The following is a 17465-nucleotide window of genomic DNA, read 5'->3' as shown; positions in this document are numbered from 1 at the left end:
CTGTGGTTCTCAGCTGGGAATGGTTTTACCCTTTGGAGGGTATTTGCCAGTTGGCTGGATACATTTGTGTCGTCCCAGTGAGGGGAGGAGGGGGACAATTCTGCTGCGTAGAGAGCATGGGTGCTGTGGACCCCCCTGCAGTCCTAGGAAGGGTGTGGAAGCCAAGGAGTAACACTGTCCAGATGTCAGAAGTGGGCCAGAGAGAGAGCACAGTGGTGAGACTTGCCCCACTCACGATTCTCAGCACCACATATGCTCCCTTGAGCCTTGCCAGGGCGGATCCCTGAGTACAAAGCCAGAAGGGAGCCCTGAGCAGTGCCAGGTTGTGGTCTGAAAGCCGAATCAAAAATCAGTACTATTGTTGGACTGGAGCAATAGCACAGCGGGTAGGGCATTTGCCTTGCACGTGGCCAACCTGGGTTCGATTGCTCCATCCTTCTCCGAGAGCCTGGCAAGCTACCGAGAGTATCCCACCGCATGGCAGAGCCTGGCAAGCTCCCCATGGCATATTCGATATGCCAAAAACAGTAACAAGTCTCACAACAGTGGTGCCCGCTTGAGCAGATCGGTGAACACTGGGAAGACAGTGACAGTGCTATAGTGCCATTGTTAGTGGTCAAGAAAGCTTACTCTTAAGTTTCCTGAGAACAAAGTTTGCATAGTCAGAGGTATCGTTCTTCTGGTTTGGATTAAAGGTGATTTTAAATTTTTGTCAGGGACTTTTGTTTTTTTATTTATGTTAGTGATGTGTAGAAATGTCTACATTCTCACCAAGCAATAAGCATTTGTTTTTTAACTAGTATGACAGATGCAAAAGTTCTGTTTCGTTGTCTTAATTGGATTTTTCTTGTTACTACTAAGGTAACCTTTTTGCATATTTATAGATCATACATTAGTTTTTATGGGCTGCCTTGATGTTTTTCCTTTGGTTGAACAAATTATGTTTTTCTTTTGCATTTTAAGGATAGTATTATTAGGGGTAATTATGCCAGGCTGGGTCACAATCATTTCAAATATTTTCTCAGGTTATTCATTTGCCTTAAAATTCTGATAGTGTTTTCTGGATTGGAGAAGTCATGTGTGTTTGTGTGTATGACATGCCTGAGGAGTTTGGGGCCTTTGAAGCCTAGGGTTGGAACCAAGCCTGGGACTCCTGCATGCCGGGCGTGTGCCTTTAAACTCTCTCACAGGACACGGAACTTTCTTTCCCTGGAATCATCCTCTTACCCTTAGCCTTCCTGCCTTTGGTGATCCATAGATTGCTTGGGTGGCTGTAACCAAGTGCCACAGACTGGGTGGTTCAAACAATTCAAGTTTGTTGCTCAAAGATTTGGAGATGGAAGTTACAGTTCATGCTGTGTGCCTGCTGGTTGCTTTTGTGGACTCTCTCCTTCCGTTCTCTGTGTCTTCATGTGATCCTCCCTCTGTACCTGTCTGCTGCCTTCACATCCGCCCCTCCTAAGAGTTTTGAATTAGCATTCACCATAAGTCTGTATTCTCAATCACATCTTCAGGGCCTCATCTCAGGGTTTGGTCATATTTTCAGATACGGAGGCATTGGGGTTTCAGCACACACATGGTGGAGGGCACAGCCCAGCCCGTGGCGTCCTGGTAGGTGGTCTTTGTCACCTGAGAGTGTGTACGTATCTAACAGTGGTGTTCCAGCCTCCCAGTGTTGAGCACCTTCGCTCATTTGTTGCGTCTGTTGCTCCCTGCCCTATGGACTGTGCAGAGGAAACCGTGAGCTCCTGTGTAGCTCCGTGCCCCCAGTTCCCGTGACGAGACTTTCAGACGTCACAAAAACAAAAGCTTTTCTCTGCACATTTGCATTGTACACAAGCCCAGGGTAGCTCCAAGTCCGTTTCCCCACCTGGCAAGGAAATGAGCTGAATTATGACTAAAAGTTCCATACTGGGCTTTTGTCAACAGCATATTCATGAAACGGAATATTGGCCCTCCCCATAGGGCTCCAGCCTCTTCTCTCTCTCTCTTTTGTCTTGAAGCTCATGCCGTGCACAGTGTTCCCCATTCCCAGAGCTCCCCAGCTTTCTCCCAGATCGCTGTTGTTCTCAGCGTGGCCATCAGCTGTCTGGTGGAGGCGGGGTCTGCTGTGGCATGCTCCCTGCGAAGGTTCTGCCTCCAAGAATGTCTGCAGCCCTTGCTGGCCAGAGCTTGGAGAGAAAGCTGCCTGCTGTCTGCAGCGAAGCTAAAGTGGAGTGTAAAGGCGTGCTGGCACATAGTAGACAGCTTGTCCCAGTGGGGGGAGGTGGTTAGGACAGAGAAGGCACCTTGATGACAGTGACTGGACAGAAACTGAGTGCTGGAAGGAGATAAAGTGATATGCATGATAGCCTTTCAGTGAGAGAACTGCAGACTGCAGTGCTTACAGGGAAGAGAGAAAAAAGAATAGTGTTTTCCAGAGAGGCAGCTGGGGCATGGGGGGGGAAAGACCAGGTCATTGGTGGGGGAAGTGGACACTGGTGAAGGGGTAGGCATGCAAACATTGTATGATTGGAACTCAATCATAAACTACTTTGTCTATCATAATGAGAAAGTGAAATGGGTGATCACAGCAGGGCCCTGGTTTGTGGCCCAATGAGAGATCGGCAAACTCACCTGTCCTGCCACCTCACAGCGTGCAGCCCTGCGCCAGGTGTGCAAGCCCCGACATCACTAGGGTTTGCTGTATGTGCCGGGAAGGCCAGGAATAGCATAGCTTATTCTCCAAAGCCGTTGCTAAAATTGCATGGGAAATCCAGTAGGAAGAGAAAGGATCAGGTGTTGGGAGCTTAATGAAACCCAAGATCTGGCAAAGCTGTAAGGGAAGATGTGGAGATGGAACAGATCGTTAGCAGTGAAATCAGCTTCAGACATAAGCAGCTTTGGAGAACTCTGGGCACGGAGCAGCGTGTCAGAACTCTAGATGGGAATCAAGGGTAATTTCTCTCTGTTGTCTTGGAAACATGACCCAAAGCTAAAAAGAAGTCACTCCACAGAGGGATAAAGAAGGCTTCAAAGAGCTTCGTGCTCACGCACTGGCATGACGACCTCAGGACTTGAATACTGACTCCCGAGTCGGACGCCACTTCCCCATCTCATATAATCCACTCGGTGAGAATTGATTCAACATGTGTGTTAAGATGATAGAATCTCCTTAATGCAAATGGGAGAAAATGAAGCATCAGGGAAGACAGAGCCTTCTAGAATTCTCCATTCATTCCTCATGGTGTCCAAGGACTTACGGTCACCGTAGAAGACCAAAAGGCCAGGTGCCTGGTCAGCTGCCGAGATTTGTTCTCTCCTAGTGCAGTCAGCCCTTTTTCTGCTGTTTGCGTAAGGATTGTGTGGGCCATACCATCCTTGATCCTGACGGACTGGGCAGCTTAAGGTGTTTGCGTAGGCACTGGCAGTCCTCATCCCTTTTACTGCCATCGTTCTGATGGAATGCTGGTTGTGAGGAGGGGCTCTCCAGAATGGGATGAGGCTCCTGCATTGTCCTGGACATAACTGTGGTCCACAGTTGTGCAGCCTTTTGCTTTAGCAGAGACAGTGGGGAGAAGTTGGTGGGGTCGGTGCAGTGCCGTGCTGTGTTGGGGGAAGCACGGGCACTGGGAACTGAGTTTGCTGATCAGAGATTTTCCAAGAGATAACCAGCTTTTGTTCTTGTTTTGTTTGGGGGCCACACCCCATGGTGCTTGGAGGTGACTCCCATTGCTGTGCTCAGGGTTTGTTCCCGGCAGTGCCAGAGGTGGAACCTGGCTTCCTCCATGTGAATTTGCACTTAGTTCTCTGGCTCAAAGTGTACTTCCATCTTGGGTGTGTCGGGTCAGAGTGTGGGCTCGTGCTTGCGCGTGCGCATGTGTGTGAGTGTGTGTGTGTGTGTATTTCTCAGTGAGCCCGATGAACAGAGGATGGGCGCGCTCGTGTGTGTGTGTGTGTGTGTGTGTGTGTGTGTGTGTATTTCTCAGTGAGCCCAATGAACTGGAAACACTCCCGGGCTTGTGTGAGGAATGGGATGGGGCTGGGGGTCTGTATTGACCAAGGTCTGCCCAAACATCTTGTCAGTTCAGTTTAACCAGAGGGACTCCACCCATCGAAGGCCACGCTGGCATGTTTGGAGACAGACCTGACAGCAAAGTTGCGGGGGCTCTTGGCTTTCAGTGCCTTGATTCTCCTGTAGGACATGGACAGCCCCCTCCCGCCCCGCCCCCGGCACAGGACAGTGGCTCCAGATGCTAATTCACAGACCTGCACTAGAAACTTCCTTCTGTAAATTCCGTTGTCAACCACAGTGACTGTAGTTCCTGGGGAACTGAGTGTTCCTCTTGGAAATAGAAATTCAAGAGGCTAAATGTTGACACCTGAGGACTGCAGCGTGGAGCGATTCTTCAATCCGCACCTGACCGCTCCAGGTGGCGCCTCACTGTTCTTGCTGGTCTTTGTTCTGGGGCACAGATGAGCGCGGGCTGCCGGCCTGGCGAGCGTTCCCAGGGGAGGCCCTGCCTCTCTCAGTGGCTGCTCTGTGCACCCTGTGTCCTATTCTCTGACTCTGCGGAGAGGCCGCCGGGAAGGCCACATCATTGTGTTCCCACCTGCCCGGCAGGTTCTGTCTGCACAGACTTTGAGGAATAAAAGCCAGATTGGGAGGAAGAGAAGCTAGCCTGGCCTCTGATTCCTGGAAGGTCAGCCAACCTCTTTGGTGTAATTCTAGACTGTGTTTATTAAGGGTGTGTGTGGGGGGGAGGGGGGCGTGTGTGTTGAGGCCTGGACTCAGCATGTGTTTTGATGATTAGCTCTTCACCCCCAGCATTGTGTATTTTTGTTTTGCAAATGTTGTTCTCCAGAGCCTGCTTTCCCATGCTAGCTGACTTCTGAAGTTTCACTTTGGGGTAGAACTTACTCTCAGATTGATATAATTAATACGCTGCACTTAGGAGTTTCAAGTGGATGAGCACGGAACTGATTGTACAGACTACACAGAAGCCTTTTTGCTTCAGTTGCACTTAAGAGGCTATAATTAGTTATCGGGTTCCTGTTACTGAATGTTTGGTTTTGTTCAAGTCTGGGGATTTACTGAAAAAGTAGCACTTGGCATTGCTGTGGTTAATGCAATGATTCTTTCTTGAAAATTAGAATACCATCCTAGAGAGATAAAATGAATCCAAGAGAATGCAAAATTGTAAGGTTCTTGATAGTTTGCCAGAGTGGTTTCTGGGAAATTAGACTCTGGAGTTTCCAGCTTGGGTTGCTGCTGCGTCCTCAACGTCTGTAGAGCAAGCTTGGTGCCCAGTCGGGCTCAGTGGCTGTTTGTTGAGCAGCTGTATCACTGCCTGGAACATGGTTCTTACACTTACTGGCTTTGAGCCAGGCATCCCTCCTCACTTGTGGCCAGAGGAACAGTAGGGTGTTTGCTTTGCTTAGTCTTTTTTTTTTTCTTGTAGATTTAGACTCATCTTTGATAATTTATTCTGATGGAAAATTCTAATTGCTTTTCAATTATTGTGACCGTAAAAATTTTCACAAAGCTTCCATAAAAGTTATTATAAAGCATTACTTAACCACACATTTAATTAGAATAACAGTTTCAAAAACAATGCAAAGTTTAAGATTCTAAACAAGATTAAGCTTGTTTAAAATCAAGACCATGGTGATGTAAGTCTGTGGAGTTATTCTGGCACAGACTGTGTCTCTAAGAAAGAAAAAACTTTTTTTTTCCTTTTTTAGTTTTAGTATAATTTTATAAAAGTAGTTCACAATATTTTATTACATTTAATATTCGAACACCAATCCCACCACCGTACACCTCCCTACCACATTTGAATATTTCCATCCTGAACCCCAGTGCCCTGCCCCAAAACAGAAATGAAATAATTTATTTAGAATTGTTTGTTATGAATAAACTGCTGAAAATGCTCCAAAAAAAAAAAAAAGCCACTTTCCTTAGAGGAGAGTGTGTGAAGATTGTTGTATTTTACCCAGGGGCCATTAAGCCCTTCTAGAAGAGATTGCTGGTATGTTGTTAAAGGTTGAGCCTTGTATGCTTTTATATATATAAATGTACGTGTATGTATCTGTAGAAATATATTTGGTTGCCTTCTCCTCGAAACCCCATCCGTGTGTGTTGCTCTTGGAGCCTGAGTGGTGTGAGGTATGAGATGTCCAGGGATAGGATACCTCGTGGGTGAGTGTGAGGACAGTTGAGTTCTGGAGGTGTTTGGCTGCCAGAGCTGGGTCCCTTGGGGCGGGGCGGGGCGGGGCCTCACCCTGCTCCCTCCGGGCGCCCCAATGAAGCTGCCTGTCTCGGGGTCTGGTGGCATGACTCTGCGCGTTGTGCTCCCTCTGCTTTGTCTTATTTTTGCCTTGTTTGTTTTTGATCCATTTCCTTTGCCTATCAGGGGCCTTGGGAGGTAGTTCAGTGGGTAGGGCACTGCCCTTTGCACGCTCAGCTGGTTTCTACCCCCAGCACCAGAGTTGATCCCCCGGCCCCACCCTGAGGGATCCTTGGGCACAGAGCCAGGCATAAGTCCCTAGTACGACTGGGCGTGGCCCCAAAAACAAAAAACTAAAACTAAAATGGAAAATCCTTTCCTTGTCAGCTCTGATAAAGTCAGTTACTCCTGCAAGTCGGTACTTCGAGACTTCCATTGCTGACTCTGCTGTCTCTGGGAGTGAGCCCCAGAGTCGGGGTGGCTGCTGGCAAGGCCTGCTAGTTGGATACAAACCGAACACATGTGTTTGATTCAGATCTTCACACAGAGATCTACTTATTAACAAATGTCAAGCACCCAGTCTATAAGAGGGAAGCTATTTGGGTAGTTCCCAGGAAAAGTGTCTGGGAGGTTTTCCTTCTCTTCCTGTTCAGCGCCATGCATGGTTTGAGCAACAGGAGTTGAAGGCCACAGAAGGCTGTGGCAGGCATGGGCTCGGAGAACTCTTCCCACTGGTGATGAGTGCGTGGACAGGAAGCCTCATCCGTTAAGAAGCACCTTTGGAACCGCTTCTCAGAAACTAAAACCATTCGTGTTTGACCCAGCAATTTAACTCTTAGTCTGTTGTAAAACCGGACCTGTACACACTTGCTGTTTGGTGCTTGCATCGCAGATCAGGGATCATTTCTGACGGGGCTAGGGGCACCACATGTGGGTTTGAATTCAGGTCAGTGCATGCAGTGCCAGTGCCCTACCTGCTGTACTGTGGCTCCAGCTCAGAAGATGTAGGAACCTGTAAAAAAGTGTATAGAATGCTGCCTTTTTTTTTTTTTATAAAGAACGGGGGGATCTGTAATCTGTTTTTGCATTTTCCTGATACATGAAACAATTTGGAGAGAAATAGGAAAAGCTATTGATATGCTGCCTGGAAGTGTAGACAGTGAATGGAGTTTGAGTGGGAATGTGATTCAGAGTGGAAGGAGTCTGTCAACATGGTGTTTCTTTACATAAATACACACATGTAAAATACACACCATCAGGTTCTAGATCATGTGAATGTTTGGCCTGTTAGGAAATACACAGTTATAAGAGTTATCCCAAAGGAAATGGGCTGTGTGGGAGCTGCCGTATAGAGCGGTCTTCCTTCCTTTCTCTGAGTTGCGCTCCAATTCTTAGAAGTCACTGTCCTTTATAAGTGCTTCGGGAGCCATACTGGTTTTTCCTTCTCTTTTGGGAAGGTCCATTGTGTACACTGGCTTTGGGAGGGAGTGAGTATGTGTCTGTGTGTGGTGTGTGTTGGAGTGTATGCTCATGTGAGTGTATGTGACTGTGTGAGTAGAGTGAGTGTGATTGTGTGAATGAGTTTATGTGTGAATTGAGTATGTGACGGTGTGAATGAGAATGACTATGTGTGCATGAGTCTGTGACTGAGTGCATGCTAGTGTGAATGAATATGGGTATGTATGCATGTGTGACTGAGTGCATGTGACTGTGTGTATATGTGTATGTATGTGAGTATGTGTGACTGTGATTGTGTGAATACATGTGACAGAGTGTGTGCATGTGTTTGTATGTGTGTGACTGTGTGAGTGGCATGTGTGTGACTGTGTACAAGTTTGTGTGTGTGACTAAGTGTGATTGAGTGTCTGTACACGTAACTGAGTGTGACTGTGTGTACATGTAAGTGTGTGCATGTGTGTGAGTGTGTGTGTGTACAAGTGACTGAGTATGTGTGAGTGTGTGCGACGGTGTGAGTGTGTGAGCTTCCTCAGCCGAGCTGGTTGCCATAGAGCAGAGCCCTGTTTGCGGCACACAGCCGGCCTGAAAGCAATGCTGCTTCCTGACGTGACTTCCTGGGCAATCTGTCCTTCCGGAGAGACCGTTGAGCGGAGCAGTGGATGTGCTGTGTGGACGGGACGGCAGAGCTGGGAGCGGGGTGGGCTGGTGAGGGCTGCCTGCTTTGCCGGGGACACACTTGCCCGAGTGTGGGGTGGCGGGAAGCTGGTAGGGCCCCTTCCCTGCCCGAGCTCGGGGCCCGCCGGCACGCCCTCGCTCTTCTACACTCAGGACCGTTTTTTTTGTACCTCAACCACCAGTGAAAACAGGAAGTGATGAAGCAAATGCTGTCCTGCATCTGCCCCGAGTGACTTGTCTTTCTTTTTGCCATTCCTCCATAGGCATAGACACGTGCAGCCTAGATCTGCGCCTGAGCTGCCTGGAGCTGCCCTCTGTGGCCCTTCCCTGGGGTCACCATGCCACCCCCCGCGGACATCGTCAAGGTGGCCATCGAGTGGCCGGGCGCCTTCCCCAAACTCATGGAGATCGACCAGGTCAGTTCCCGGTGGCTTTGTGGGGGCTCCCTCACTTTCCATTCCTGCCTAGAAGCTTCCCAGGTTTTGGGCCGCCTCCCCACCCCCTCTCTGGGCACGGAAGACCCTGCAGTGACGGTTGCAGTGTGGTTTGATTTCTGTTCCGTGTACGGAGCTGGGGGTTTCTGCCGGGATAGTCTCCTTGAAGGTGTGTGCCCAAAGCCGTGAGGTGTTTATGCGGGACAGAAGTGCAGGGGGTGGAGGTGCTGCCGGCCTTCTCTCCAGGGACTAGGACTAAGGCCCTCTGTCTTGGTCCCAGGCAGCTCCGAGCTGCATTTGGGAGCCCTTTGCTCTCTCTCTGCCTGCATGCTGGGGAGTCGCGTGGCACTGCTCCTGTTACAGCAGAGCACTTTAAGGAAATTGGTGTAGAAGCCCCGTCTTGGCTCCCCGCCAGTGGTGATCTTATTAGTAGCGTAAATGTTGCCTGGCATGTAATAAGCATTCAGTCCATATTTACTGCATAAAAGTATGTCAAGAAGATCTTTTTTTTTTTTTTTTTTGCAGTGGTGTTACCCGTGTACATGAGCGTTAGTTGGCCCTCTTTCCCAGTTTGGTTGTGGGTTATCTGAGGAAGGGTGTCTGTGTTTTCCTTAGAGCACACTGTTTAACGCTGTTTAAGGGAAAAAGACTTGAGCACCACAGCTGTCCATAGGGTTTCATAAAGCAGGTCACGGAGGAGTCTAGATGGCCTGCTGTGTTTTCAGAGCCAGGGTGCCCCCAAAACTCGACCTTCCACGTAGGCTCTTGGTACAGTCCTATGATGAGCTGTACTTTTTCTTTCCTGCACAGATTTTATCATGTAGCTGAAGGCTCTGCAAGACTTACGCAGCTCTGGGAATGCAGAGTCGTTAATACAAATTGTGAAGGGAATTGGAATTAGTTGAGAGTTTGCATGTTAGAAAGGCTAAAGATTTAGGGTTATTGTCTAAGAAGGTGTCCTCAGGCCAGCTCCCCTTTGTCAGTGTGAGGCCTGTGAGGCCCGTGGCCTGGAGGATCTGCCTTCTTGCCTGTGGGACGGCAGCTGTGTGTGTGTCCTCCTTCACACACACTTGAGACGCTCTGAATGGAACTTTAAGAGACGTGTGGCAGTGCTTGGTGCGGATTAGCTGTAGCCAGGCCTGGGCTTGGCAGAAACCGGATAAAAAGCGGCATCAGTGACATCTGCTTGGCAGCCAGGTGGCCCACTGGTACCCACCTTCTTCTGTCCTATTTCTTTGTCTTCTTGGTGTGCTGGGCTGAGACTTACCTCCTGGGGCTCCCCAGAAAGGCAGAGTCTAGACTTAGCAAGTCTGCATTTTAGTGCGAGTCCCAGGCCTGCTGGGAGAGGGCGTCTGCATGATGCGTGGAGGCAGGAGCCATGCCTCAGCCTGCGTCTTCACCAGAACCTCCTGCTACTCTCGGTCCTTCACGCTCCAGGACTCTCGGTGAGTGGGTCAGGTCACTGCTGCCTTGCGATGCTGGTGGCATTCAGGAGTCTCTGCCTCAGACAGGAGTCCCCTATGCTGGTCCTGGTCAGTGCCCTGTTCTGCCTTTGGCTGTGGTCCTTGCTGTGCGTGTGTTTTAACTCCTCTAAGAACAGTCTTTGGGGTGGGGCCGGGGGTGGGAAGAACAGAGGAGAGTGAATTGTTTTAGATTCTTAGAGAAATCGCACAAGTTGTAGCATCTCCACATCTTGTTTGCTCAGTTTTCCTGTGTTAACATTCTGAAATATTGTTACATATTTGCCCAAACAGAGAACTTAGCGATTCACTTAGTGTCACACTTAATGTGGTTTTCACCAGTTTCTGCATCACTGTTCTTTTGCTGGCCCTGAAATCAATCCAGAAATTTCACTCGTATTGTCACACAGCCATCCTTTCTTAGTCCAATGTCTAATGATTTCTTAGTCTTTCCTTACAATTATCAGGTAGATCATTTTGAAGAGTAACTTTATTTTGATTCAGTTTCAAACAGAAATGAAAGGTATGTCAAGAATAGTGTAAAGAATTTTTGCAAACCTCTTATTCAGATTCTCTAGTTATTGCTCTCTTCTCTATATATTAAAATTATGCGTAGTCCATATATGCCTGTACGTAATGTATATTTATCCTCTTATGAACAATCTGAAGGGGATTTGGAGGTACCATTCTCCTTTCCCCCTGAATGTTCAGTGTCTTGTTTTTAAAGAACAATGTCATTCAGAGTTGCTTCACTACAGAGCCTTGAACATTAGTTCAGTGCCATCACTTGGTTCAAAAGCTGTTGTCCACATTCGGGTTTCATTCATTGATTCAGTTAAATTACTTTGTAGATACCTTCCCCAGTGCTTGTTATTTCTCCCGGATCATGTGCCTGTTTATTGTTGTGTCTCTGGTTTTCATTACCTGGACTTTTGTAGACTTCAGGACAGCTGTTTGGTGAGCTGTCTTTTCATTTCTTTCCAGTAGGGTTCAGAGTTTCCATTTTGGTAGAAATATCAGAAAGATGGTGTTCTATATTTTTCGGCACATTAGGTCAGGGAGTGCATGATGTTGCCCTGTGTCCGACTTGATGACCGTGGTTACAGTGTGAATGCTGAGGTTCCTGGGGTGGTCTATGTGCTGTAGAGTTTGATAGATGATACACGATGTGCTGGGTCGTGGCAGGCCAGAGCCCAGCGCACTGTCCTTGCTCTGCTCGTCTCAGAGCTCAGCGCAGGCCCCCACAGAGCAGCTCCAGACCCAGCCTTCCATGGCCATGGCTGCCGAGGGCAGTGCCCCTGTTTCTGGGTGCGGTCAGCAGCAGAGCAGTGAAGACCCGAGTCATGACTGCTTCTTGGGTCACCTGAGTTTCCCCTGTTTGGTAAGGATCACGTCACCCGCCCTTAGCCTGCGGTGGGTCCCGTTGTTTGGCAAGCCCTTTGTTCCTCTGAACTGGACTAGCTCCTGTTTCATCGAAGGGCATTTCTAGAAGGCCGAGGAGGCATCTGCCCCAGGCCCGGCTCCAGGGTCCAGCTCTCTCTGCTGATCCCAGTCAGTGCTCAGTGAAGCTGCTGGCCCTCAACACCGGCTGCCCAGGCGGCACCCAGAGGGCTCGTGAAGAGTGTGTGTTGCCAGCTCTCGCCCGCACTGTGTCCTCATTCAGCTCCGGCTGAGGGGGGGCTGCTGAGCCCACGCGGTCATCCGTGCAGGGGCCCCCTGCTGAGAACAGTAGTGGGCCTGGCAGTTGCTGCATGTTTGAGTGTCATTTTTCTCATTTTTCCTTGTTTCTTTGCGCTTCAGCATACTCTTGTCTCTGTGCTCAGGGATCATTTGGGTGCCAGGGATGGAACCTTGGGCCCAGTCATGAGCAAGGCTGATAGACACTCAGACTACCTCTGTGGCCCAGGTTGTTTTTCTAATGCCTATATAGACCAAGACTGGAGCGATAGCGCAGCGGGTAAGGCGTTCGCCTTGCATGCGACCGACCTGGGTTTGATTCTTCCGCTCCTCTCGGAGAGCCTGGCAAGCTACCGAGAGCATCCTGCCTGCATGGCAGAGCCTGGCAAGCTACCTGTGCTGTATTCGATATGCCAAAAACAGTAACAACAAGTCTCACAATGGAGATGTTACGTTACTGGTACCCCCTCGAGCAAATTGATGAGCCATGGGATAACAGTGACAGTGATATAGACCAGCCTACTTAATAAGTGGATATTTAGTCACCAGCCCAGGGAGTGTTTCCAGTGGGGATTGATTCGACTTTGCTGCTCCTGCCAAGCCTGTGGGCTCTAGGGCACGGTGCGCGGAGTGAAGTAGCTTACCTCAATGAAGGGGACGTCTCTTCCCGTCAGCAGGAAAGCCCTGAGCCTCGCCAGGCGCGCCCTCCTGCACCAGCCCCTCCGGCACAGTGAACCCCGTCAGAGAGCGAGCTCTGGAAGTTGCCCGCAAGCTTCTCTCAGCGTCTTCTCTGACTTTCCTGGGGGCCGCTGAGCCTCTCAGGTGCTTGCCTGCCAGACCTGCAAGACCCAGAGGCCTCTTGGTAGACATTTAGCTAATGGTGTCCTTTTCCGTCCGGGACGCAGCTCCTCCCTTTGACCCAAGACTGTGGTCAGATAGGTTGGCACTGGCTGGGGGTCAGGGAACAGAGTAGGTGACCTTGGGCGACAAGCCCAGCTGCGTGCTGGGAGCCCGCGGTCTCCTGTGAAGCAGCAGTATGCTGCCTTCTTGGTCCCTTGAGATGAAAGGGGACATCAGAGAAGTGGGGGGCACCACACTGCCTGCCCGGTGAGCCGCCCTGGGCACTGGCACCGCTGCTCGCATTGCTGGGTAAGAAGAGCTCTCACTGGCGCATACAGGGACCCTTGGCATGCTCTTCCCCCACCCCCTTTCTCTGTCTCTGTCTCTCTCTTGTTCTCTCTTGCTCTCACTCTCTCACTCTCACTCTTTCTCTCTCTCACTCATTCACTCTCTGTCTCTCTGTCTCTGTCTCTGTTTCTCTGTCTCTCCCCCCTCTCCGCTTCCCCAGGCCACTTCATGCCCTTATTTCTCCTTGCCCTGCACTGATGCCTCTGACAGGAGGGCCTCATTGTCCCACTTCCTTCCCTGCTTTCTTTTCCTGCTCTTGTGTTCGAACCCAGCCTCTCCGCTCTTGTCTCATCAGTACCCACTGGCTTCTTTTCTCTTTCTCTGCTTCACAGTAAACTCTTCTGTGTCTCCCTCAGGTAGTTTCCTTCCCCTCGTGCTTGTCCTGTGAGCGTGGGGTCCGTTGTGCCTTTCTACCCGGGCTTGAGCTGATGTCCGAGTGCGATGCTGATGGTCTTCAGTGTCTTCTTAGCCCGAGGATGAAGAGCTGTTTTCTTTTGTCTAGAGCTGCCCCCATCTCTGAACCCTGGTTTGCTGGACAAGTGGCCCTCCCTTGCCGGGGTGGCCCTTCCCTCTGGGTAACTTGGTAAGACAGCTGGTTCTTCCTGTCTTGAATGGACCCATCCTTCCCCAAAGCTTCAGCACCAGGTTCTCCTTCATTACCAGATGGGTCCTCATGACTCACCCCCGGACTTACAGCCCTGCCTGCTCCTTCAGACGTCTGTCACAGCTCTGGTCAGTAGGGTCACTGTCCCCCCTTTCCGAGTTGGGTGCTTGCTTCTTGCAGGATGGGGACAGGACTGGGTGCGAGAGAAGTGTATTGATTCAAGGGTAGCAACCTGGCAAGATGGTGGCTCACCGACACCAAAAGCCAGCCTGTCTGCATGGTCACAGGACTGGTGTCCACAGAGAGGAGAGCAGGGTGCACACTTGAGGAAGGCTGCAGTCCTGCAGGTGCTGGCCACAGACAACACCCCCTCCTGGCCTGGTCCTCCGAGGCACACACTGTCCTATCAGCAAGTCCAAGCCTGCCTTCTCCCTCCCTCCCTCCCTTCCTCCTGGGGAAATATATGTGGTGCTTGGGGTAGAGCCAAGGTCAGCCCCATTCAAGGCTAGCACCCTACCCACTGTACTGTCTATCCTGCTCAAGGCCAGAGTTTTTCTGAGTAAGGGTTTAATCTGTCCTTACCATAGACTTGGAGGAAGAACAAGAGAAGGACAGTTGTCTCTTCCCAGAAAACTTGCTAGCTTAAATTGAACTTAAGGGCCCTGGAAAGATAGTGTAGGGCGTAAGGCACTCGCCTTGCATTCGGCTGATCCCAGTTGAAATCCTTGGCACCATTTCGGGTCCCCCTAAGCATCACCAGGAGTCAGTTCTGAGCACAGAGCCAGGAATGGCTCCTGAGCACCACTGCTGTGGCCCAAAACTAATAAAATAAGGATTACATTAAAATGTGAATTTAGCCCTTCATTTCCTCTGGCTGCTTTCAGCTGTGGCCATTCTGTGTCAGAAGCTCACGATGTCATATATTCAATTTAACTCACATCTTCATGGAAAGCTCTTCTCGGCCTGGCTGCTGCAGTGGTACCAGGTCACCCCGCTGCCCAGTGCTCTCGCCTGTGTCAGGCCGCACATGCGTGGGTTACACGCTCATGGCAGCACCAGAGCTGTGGGCCCTCGCTGCTGTTGCCTCTCAGGCACTCGTGCATGCAGGAGGAGACCCCGCAGGGTGTGACTGACGGTCTCACGGGCTCCCCTGGCCCTGCGGTCACGGAGACGTCCCCAGGTGAGGAGCGGTTATCCTTGCCCGTGGGCCCCGAGCACACACAAGCGTGCAGAAGTTCTGCGCGGGTGCTGCCTCCCCGAGAGAGCCTCCAGGAGAGTCGGGGAGTGGGTCTGCCTCTTCAGGAGCCAGGCTTAGTTTTGGAGGGCCGGGAAGGATCTTGTTTGCTGGCAGCAGCCAGTCTTGGGGCTCCTGTGACATTCGGACTCCAGCGTGGTCCCATGGCCTGGCTTCATTTCCTCCCCAGAGCCCCAGGGCCTCAGTCCCCGTTCCCCGGAACTCTCAGGAACTCTCTGGTTTTTCCCTGATGTTGCTGCTGTAAACATCTTTGCGCGTTCACACACTTCTTTCAAAGAGCTCGTGTGCGTTCTTCCTAGCAGCAGAACTGTTTGCGTTCCTGTGGTCTGCTCCGTGCTCCCCTCTCCTCCCCAGCCCGGCTGTGCTGAGAACACTGCAGCCTCCTTTGTACTCAGACCCTTTGTGATCATGCCAGGCAGCGTCTGCGAAATTATAAATTCACTCAGACATTTTAAAAATGTTGTTTTGCTCCCATCAAAGCATAATTGACATACAGAATTATACTTAAAGCAGACCTCCTGGTGATTTCATAAGCATATACTTTGAGGAAGGGCCTTCCTTTGAGTTAATTAATGCATCCATCATCTGTCAGATCTGTGTGTGTGAGAGGAATGTTTGACTTCCACTGTCTTAGCACATTTCAGCTGTAAGGTCCAGTGTCCTGCCGCACGGTCCTGTGTTTTGCATTCGGCCCTTAGACCCCATCATCCTGGGAAACGCAGGTTTGGACCCTCCTTCCCTGCCCCATCCTATGACACTTCTGCAGACCCGGGCACTGTATCACTGTTTCTCTGCTTCTTGACTTCTGGACAAGATTGCATGGATGTGGGACAACTCTGCGGCCTTTGGTGCGTTTCATTTTGGTGGTTCTGTTTGTGTCTTTGCATCTTGCCAACTTCCTGGCTGTTCCCACCTTTTACAGCAGCCTGGCTGGACAGACGCAGGCAGGACCAGCTGACCTGCCCGTCCACAGCCATGTGGCTTCCAGGCCTGTGTGATGACAGCAAAGACGCTCTCCTTAGCACCCTGGGGACACACGGCTGTGGAAGGCCTCCCAAGGCCTGGCTGCCCTGCCCTGACAGGGCCTGGTGCTCAGGAGCCAGACTAGGGCTAGCCTGGCATGGACCACGAGTCTGGCACTGTCACGGAGTCTGTCTGCCTTGGCACGAGCTTCCTGAGGGAAGGATTGACCGCAGTCACGCATCCCTGCTGTACTGTGGGATCCTATGAGTTGGTGGCTCAGTACTGTTACTAACTACTCTGTTACTAAGTAACTCTGTTACTAAGGAGTCTATTATGATTTCCTCCCAGTGGTTAAGAGACTAGAACAAACCTTTTGGACTTCAGGCCAGACTGGAAGCAGTAATACAAACTTTCCCTTACATGCACTAAAATGAGCTCTGTAGCCTTCCAACCATGTAATACCCTCGACATTTGAATCCTGACGTCTTGGTGACCTAAACTGACAGCCCAGCTCCAAATAGGTTTGAATTCAGAATTTAGAGATCATGTAAACTATGTGAATATACACTATGAATGAATTTAATACCCCTGAGCTGTGTATTAAAATTTTAAGATATTTTCTGTTCTGTATATATTTTACCACACTTTTATTTATGATCACCATCACAATTCATACAAATTTCTTAGAATCAAGAAATTCAGACAAAATTTTCAGAAAGTGGGGTTCTAGTATTACCCTGCGTAATAGAGTCATAGAATCTTGGATTCTTTTTTGCCGAGTGGTTAGCTTGGACCATGTGTCCCAGCCAGATGCTCCAGGTCCCTCAGGGTGGGCCATGCTCCCTCGGAAAGGCTGTCTCTGCGTTGCTGACTTGGAGCAGTATTCTGGCCTGATGACAGTTGCATCAACCCTGGCCCCCCGTTGTGCCCATCAAGTGTCCTGGACACAGTGAAGTGCCCTGGGCCGTCACAGCTGAGGAAGGGTTAATGCGGGCGTCCCAGCTTGGCTCTGGTGGAATGTGAGGAAACGGAGGGCGTGGCCCCGGCCAGGGTTCCTGTTTATGTCCAGCTTCCCGGCCCTGCTGCTCTTCGCAGCGATTCAGCAGTGGCCATCCTGAGACCTCCTTGCATTTCTCTGTCTCCTCCACGGCAGCTGTCCTTGAGTCCCTGGGAGGCAGAGTCTCAGTTCTTCATCAGAAAATGGCCTGAATTGCCTGCCCTTGGGGCGGCCCGTGGCCGTGCTGAGTCATGTCGTGCAAGCTCTGTCCTGCCCGCCTGGGCTCCACTGCTGCTGGCCTGGGGGACAGCGTGGCCGCCACCGTCCACCCCTCCAGCTTTGCAAGTGAGAGACACGGGTATGGCAACAGCTGTTTCCTCAGCGTCCTTAGCGCAGCGTGTTGGTTACTTCCCATCCTGCTTCTGGCCCATCCTTTCCCCGTGTTCGCGCGCGTGACCGCCCGGGCCCCATGTCTGCTGTGCTGTGGAAGGGCAGACGGCCAGTCTCCCTCAGCTGAAGGCGGCGTTGAGCAGGCACAACACTCG

General features: G+C 50.6%; 1 protein-coding gene across 3 annotated transcripts in view; it reads left to right on the top strand.

Moving 5' to 3' along the window:
* ELMO1 (engulfment and cell motility 1) overlaps positions 1-17465 on the top strand; it is a 545070-nt gene that overhangs the window by 86884 nt on the left and 440721 nt on the right. For all 3 annotated transcript variants that reach the window (XM_055132324.1, XM_055132311.1, XM_055132316.1), the window contains exon 2: positions 8606-8758. In XM_055132324.1, coding sequence (XP_054988299.1) covers positions 8681-8758 — 78 coding nt within the window. In that variant the 5' untranslated portion in view covers positions 8606-8680. The remainder of the gene's footprint in view (positions 1-8605; positions 8759-17465) is intronic.

The sequence above is a fragment of the Sorex araneus genome, chromosome 1, assembly GCF_027595985.1.
Source record: "Sorex araneus isolate mSorAra2 chromosome 1, mSorAra2.pri, whole genome shotgun sequence".
Classification (NCBI taxonomy): Eukaryota; Metazoa; Chordata; class Mammalia; order Eulipotyphla; family Soricidae; genus Sorex; species Sorex araneus.
The sequence above is the reverse complement of the archived record's forward strand: the minus strand, read 5'-3'. Positions and strand labels throughout refer to the sequence as shown.